Source organism: Herpailurus yagouaroundi, unplaced genomic scaffold (genome assembly GCF_014898765.1).
Source record: "Herpailurus yagouaroundi ecotype Mexico unplaced genomic scaffold, PumYag 186, whole genome shotgun sequence".
In the NCBI taxonomy this organism is placed as follows: Eukaryota; Metazoa; Chordata; class Mammalia; order Carnivora; family Felidae; genus Herpailurus; species Herpailurus yagouaroundi.
The window spans coordinates 13,607,735-13,614,831 of NW_024412417.1; the positions used below are offsets into that span (position 1 = coordinate 13,607,735).

Below are 7,097 nucleotides of genomic sequence, written 5' to 3' on the forward strand. Positions count from 1 at the left end.
TGTGTGTGTGTGTGTGTGTGTGTGTGTGTGTGTGTGTGTGTGTGTGTCTTTCTCCTCTCCCACCCCCTCCCCCCTTGATGTTCTCTCTCAAATAAAAATAAAATAATTAATTAAAAAAATAGAAAATGTTCTAAAATATATTGAAAGTAAAAGCCTGGGAGACTGAGGCCACTTTTGCAGCAGGAAACATGTTTACAGGCATAGATGGCAGTCTAAACATAAAACATTGGAGAACCTTGTTATTTAGTTTCAGCAATTTCAAACATTATCTTAAACAACTGATCTTATCCAACATATCTTACAATATAAGTTAACATTTTTCAACGTCCTATGACAGAAGATATGAACACTGCACTAGAATATGACTGCTGTCAAAGGTAATGCCACTTACCTCTTCTGCTGTCCAGAAGGATGCCTGTGCCTTTTTATACATTTTCCAAATGTCAGGGTACTGGATTGGAAAGATGACAAATCGGCGAGAACTCTTTCGTAGGAGTGGCTCTTCATTTGACTTCACTTCATTTTCATTGGAATCTGAAGACAACCTCTTTGGAAAATAAAATACACACACACATTCTGTGTAGACATTACCTCTTTATACATATCTAAACACCAATTTGGGGGAATTAAATAGACCGCACAGGTTGAGGAGTCCGTCTGCCTGGGCTGAATCCTTGCTGTTATCTGGTACCTGGTTAATAGTGTTTGGTTAGTTATGTGACCATCGAAAGTTGCTTAACTTCTCTGAGCCTTGGTTTTTTCCTTATCAGTAAAATAACACTTAACTCGCAGGTTAATCTTAATGGTTAAAAGTGCTTTAAACCAACCCTGGTGCATAAGGAGCACTCAGCAAAATTGTCATTATTGCTACTTTAAGGATAAGCACAAAACTAGATCCCTAAGTGTCATGGTGGGCAAATCTCTAAGTCTGTGCACAAAATGTCCCTTCAGTGCCTTTCTCAGAGATAGGATGCTGGCATGAATAGGCTACTATTATAAGCTACTTTCTTATTTTAATGTGTTTTTTTCCTAATCTGAACTGAAATATTAGAATACTTAACTGAAAACTCCTTACCAACAATTTACCAACCTTTGTTCATCTGAACCTTCCCATTTACCAATTGGTTATTACTATTTGCTTGTTAACGTTACTACAGATGGTCTTCCTGTGGGCTGGCTCAAAGCGTTGTAGAATTGAGTGAGAAGCACACACCTATATACATACAACTTGGAAATGATGGCATTCCGAGGGGACAGTGCCAGGTTTTTGTTTTTGTTTGTTTTTGTTTTTTTAACAGTCAGCAAGAGTATCAGAAGAGTTGTGCCTTGCATGAGAATGAATATATAGAAAGTACATACAAATGGGCTAAAAAAATAGATAAATCAAGATTATTGGGATACATTTCTGTTCCAGACTCCTAATTCAAACTCTTTTTCTCCAGTGCCAGGCCCATCATGTTCCTTCATCCTTTTCATTGCTTCCACCAACCACAACTCTCCGAAGCAAGTGTACTGTCACAGATGAAACTAAAGCAAAGCAAGATGAGAAAAAGGCTCAAAATTGAAGCCTGAGGCTATCCCAATACAGGTAGGGCTTATACACTGCACACATACTGCCACTATAGTATATATAGACTCATATTTTGTTTTTTTTGTTTTTCATGCTCTTATTTTTTAGACTGTCTTATTTTATAACTACTTATTTGAAGGTGTAGGCTTCCCCAGATAAAGCACTTGAGCCCTGGGGAGTAGAAAGCAGTTTTTATTTATTGTGGTGTTCCCAGAGTACTGTGTCAAGCATAACATCAATACACATTAGCTAAGTAAGTGAAGGGGCTGCTAATTTCTCTTTATCCTGTACTCAAATCACTGGATACCTTTAGAATTTAATTTAACATAAGACCACAATACATCAGTGAGATACCCTAACAACCACTCAAATCAAGCCTTTTCTGAGTACTCCCACATTTCGTCCCCCCAGGCCCCTAAAGGGGGGATTTGGTCCCCCACATGGCACATAGTTCACTGTAATTTAATTCCTTATTATTCGTCTGTAGTCTCCTCTAGACTAGGCTTCTCGAGAGTAAAAACTAACTTTACTCTTGTGGAATCCCTAGAACCTAGCATAGTACCTGGGATTTAGTTGATATTCATTCCCCAAATATTCAAGCAAATTTTTAAAATGGAAGTCGTTTTTTGTTTGTGTCGCTTTTATATATTTTGTCACTGGGGTACAGGTATATATTTGGAGCTGGAATTCTTTACCTTCAGTGTATTTGCTATGTGAACCATCATAAGCAGTAACCATGTAGCAGCTAAGCACTCTGGCCCTGAAAGTTTTTAAATGCTGATTAATCGATCAATGTCAGAATCTTTGAAAACGGCAGAAGACTAGCACCTTTAAATTGGAATGAAAGTCACTTTTGAACATATATTCTTCCTGTTCCGTTCTGATAATTTGTGAATTGTTAAGAGAAGTAGTTGGATTAGGAAGGCATTATGAAAGAGTTTGCAGTATGAAGAGAGGAGGGTTTAATCAACATAAACCTCTGAACTGGACTAGAAATGACACATTACTTATTTCCATGATCCTTAAAAAAACCCACACACACTTTAATACAATGTCAGGAGGGGCATACATCCCAGAGGTCTAGGTTTTCTAGAATATCCTCTATGGACCTAAGAATTTTACAAGAGAAAGCAATGTGAAAAAAAGTCACGATGGCATGTACTTTCTAAATCTAGACCTTACCATATGTGTGGGACAATAGAAGGAGAAGAAACCAGAAAAAAAAAAGCAGAGAACACTTCCCGATGACTTTCTAAATACGTTCTAAAGAACTCTGGGTCCCTCTAATGTCACAAATGCTAGATTAAAATTTCATTATGAAATATTTTTTACTACAATTTTAACAGGTTAAAACACAACAGATGTTCTGTATATACAGAAAGAATGCCACGAATGCATGCACTTGTGTTTCCAGGTTGTCATTTTTCTTTCCTTTTTTGGGCGGGGAGGGGGAGAGACCTCAGATAAAAGTTTCTCTAGCCATCTCTGCTTAACTAAAGAACACATGAGATTAAGAGACGGGCAGTTTAAAAAAACAACAAAAACAAACAAACAGAATCTGTAATCATTTGTATTTGTTTTTCAGAAGTGAACCTAGATTTTTTTCAAAACCAAACAAAAAGGATAAAACAATAGTACAATAATAATAATAAAACAGTAGAAGCCCTTTTATGCAAAGTGATCCAAACTGGCAGTTAGAAATTGGCTAAAGGAAGGAATCATAAGAAAATGATATATGCCTTAAAGTATTTAACTTAAAACATGTAATTTACATTTACTTACTCATTTTCTGCTATAAAGTCAAAGCTTTTTGTTGTTGTCAATTTGGCTCACTGATTGGACTCCCAAGTCTTTCTGACATAAACATGATATAACACATCATTTACACTTTCTAGTTTTAACATACTTAAGGTGGAACACTGCGTGCAGAGTCCTTATCTCTTGTAGGATTCCCTCCCAATCTTTTTATACTTGTCTTGCTTACATCTCTTCTACAGAATTTGTTTTTAATGAGTCATCTTCACTGAGTTCTCCATAGCTTCCAATTTATGTTTTCACAGAAACAACTTCCTTCTCATTCTCATAGTTTACACATTTAATTAAATTATAATAATTACAATGCAAATACAATAGGTATTATAAATGAGATTGGAAACAAGACAACTGATTTGGTAAGGTATAACTCAGCCAGTGGGAACAGAAGTATGTGGTGCATTAGAGAAGAATCTACTACTCTTACATTCTAAAGCCAGTGGCTATCCACTTATTTTATAGGGTTGGTAAATCCACAAGACTGACTAGTAGTAAATTGATTAAGAAAACTTTGATAAGGGGCCCCTGGGTGGCTCAGTTGGTTGAGCATCCGACTTCAGCTCGGGTCATGATCTCACGTGTGGTTTGTGAGTTTGAGCCCTGCATTGGGCTTTCTGCTGTCAACACAGAGCCTGCTTCAGATCCTCTGTCTCCCTCTCTCTCTGCCCCTCTCCTGCTCGCCTGTGATCTCTCTCTAAAATAAATAAAAACTTAAAAAAAAACAAAACACACAACTTGTGATAAATATGCAAAGAAATTGTTTGCTAAGTTTGATATAAATCTTCACTTACCATCTGTACCCCAATTCAAAATGATGGGTTCATCAAAACAGCCTCACTATTCTATTAATTGATTTTATAAGTAATGTTCTATACATTAACTTAAATAAACTTATACTAACAACTAACAACTAACTAAAACAAAGGTGGATTTTATCTATTAGTGTTGGGCTTACAATTTTGTTTGGAAAATACGGTCAGGTATTAAAGCCATGGGAAGAGGGCTGTCAGTGTAAATATATATGAATTTTGCCACAGTGGTTTTTCTATAGTCATTTTGATACAACTGTTTTGACACTTTCTTTTTTACCTCAAAGTCATCATTCTGCTAAAATGAAACAAGCAAAAAATTTTAACTTTTCACTTTTAAAATATATACTTTGTCTCTAAGCTTTATCTGAAGTTAAGGTAGGTATGTATTTTGCATGTTAAATGGCTATTAAGATGCTGGTTTTCAAAAAATGTTGAAAGTGTTCTGTTTTGATATATAACACTTTAGCATCTGGCCTCTATCACATACACTATTAGGAGACTTAGAAAGTCTCTAAATCCCTTTTTTTTTTTTTTTAATGTTTACTTATTGTTGGGGTGGGGAGGGGCAGAGAAAGAGGAAGACACAGAATCTGAAGCAGGCTCCAGGCTCTGAGCCGTTAGCACAGAGCCTGACGTGGGGCTTGAACTCAAGAACCGTGAGATCATGACCTGAGCTAAAGTCAGACGCTCAACTGACTAAGCCCCCCAGGTGCCCCAAGACTTAGAAAGTTTTTAATTAGACAAGAGACATAATCAGGTCTGTCTTTTAAGATCACTTTTCCGGAAATGTGGTCATATTAGAAGAGAAATTGCAGGTGGAGAGAACAATTTAAAGATTATTACCCTACCCATATCCTGCCTGAACTAGGGTACCAGCAGTAGAAACACAAAAGAAGACTGCTTTAAGAGACAGTCAGTGGGAATGCAAGCTGGTGTAGCCACTCTGGAAAACAGTATGGAGGTTCCTCAAAAAACTAAAAATAGAACTACCCTAGGACCCAGCCATTGCACTACCAGGCATTTATCCAAGGGATACAGGTGTGCTGTTTCGAAGGGACACGTGCACCCCCATGTTTACAGCAGCACTAACAACAATAGCCAAAGTATGGAAAGAGCCCAAATGTCCATCGATGGATGAATGGATAAAGAAGGTGTGGTATATACATACAATGGAGTATTACTCGGCAATCAAAAAGAATGAAATCTTGCCATTTGCAACTACATGGATGGAACTGGAGGGTATTATGCTAAGTGAAATTAGTCAGTCAGAGAAAGACAAAAATCCTAAGACTTCACTCATATGAGGACTTTAAGAGAAAAAACAGATGAACATAAGGAAAGGGAAACAAAAATAATATAAAAACAGGGAGGGGGACAAAACAGAAGAGACTCACAAATATAGAGAACAAACTGAGGGTTACTGGAGGGGTTGTGGGAGGGGAGATGGGCTAAATGGGTAAGGGGCCCTAAGGAATCTACTCCTGAAATCATTGTTGCACTACATGCTAATTTGGATGTAATTTTAAAAAATAAAAAATAAAATTAAAAAACAAACAAAAGAGACAGTCAGAAGTAGAATTAATCATTCTTGTTAAAATTTTGGATTTTAGGTAACAGGATAAGGAAGAGTTGAAGATGCCCTTGATGGGTCCAGCAACTGGATGATCATAACAAGAAATGAGAGACAGAGAAAGTGTTCAGCATCTGGAGAATAACTGAATAAATCAGACAAAAACTCTTGCTTCTCACATTAGATGTTTAACAAAAGCTTAATTTGAATGAACTCCCCCACAGACCCGAGCCATAACAACAATAAAGAGTTACAAACACAATAGTTTTTAAAAGGTCAACTTGGTCAATAAAAAACATAATTTGTTCAATTTGAAGATATCCAGAAGGCAACTAAAAATATAACACTGTGGCAGAGGAGTGGTGGTGACCTATCCCATTAGTAGTCACCAAAGGGATTATCCTGGGAGAACATCTAGAGAAGCAGCATGGCTGAGGATACTGCCTAGAAAACGCAGACATTGAAAGGACAGATGGAAGAGGAGCCAGCTGGGATTAAAAGTGGCTGAGACGAATGTAGGACAATCAAAAGCAAAGACAGAAGTGATCTGATTTGGCTAAAGCCATGCTCTGTCAACAGATGAAACAGAGAACTGTAAAGGATCCACACTCTGGATATCAATCAGGTTAAGAGGTTAGGAATTAATTGTGTGGGCCAAAGATTTTCGAACATGTGGGGGACTGAGAGGTTCATATTCCAACTCTCACCACTTGCTCTCTAGCCCCTAGGGACTGGCATTCATTGTGGGGCAGTTTGAAAATCATTCCTGTGGGTGGTCATGGAGAGTTTCTGAATATAAATTAACATGAATAGGAGTGGCATGAGGAGGTATCATTGGATACCTATGTGCAGAATGAGCTGGAAAAGAAAAAAAAAAAAAACCTAGATGTTGGTAGCAACTATGGTATTGATCTCAAAGGTGCAAAAGGCAGCCTGAGTTAAGATGTGGTGGTTAGCATGAAAAAGCTGCTTATAAGGGCTTTGCTAGCCTAAGGGATTGGGCATTTTTGATGCGAATCGGAACCCTCTCAAGAATTTTTACTTGGGAGGAGTGACATAGAGGCACTGGTTTAGTGAAGGATTAATTTAGTAATGGTTAAAAAAAAAAAAAAGGATTAAACAGTGGGTAAGACTGAAGGTAGACAATTTGTTGTAGCTGCACAGGTATGAAGTGATAAAACCCTGAAATAAAGTTCCACACGGGCATTCCTTGGCAACATTCTATGGTCGCATCCAGAATGGTGACCCTAGATCCTGCCTGCCTTAGTTTCTGGTCACTTCATCACAACAGGACATGCCAGGGCAGATTCCCCAGCTAGTCCTCACCATTCAC

At 37.6% G+C, this 7,097-nt stretch overlaps 1 protein-coding gene across 1 annotated transcript in view; it reads right to left on the reverse strand.

Annotated features, from left to right (window-relative positions):
* Positions 1-7,097, reverse strand: part of RRM2B (ribonucleotide reductase regulatory TP53 inducible subunit M2B) — a 36,900-nt gene that overhangs the window by 27,555 nt on the left and 2,248 nt on the right. The window contains exon 2 of the mRNA XM_040494153.1: positions 392-547. Coding sequence (XP_040350087.1) covers positions 392-547 — 156 coding nt within the window. The remainder of the gene's footprint in view (positions 1-391; positions 548-7,097) is intronic.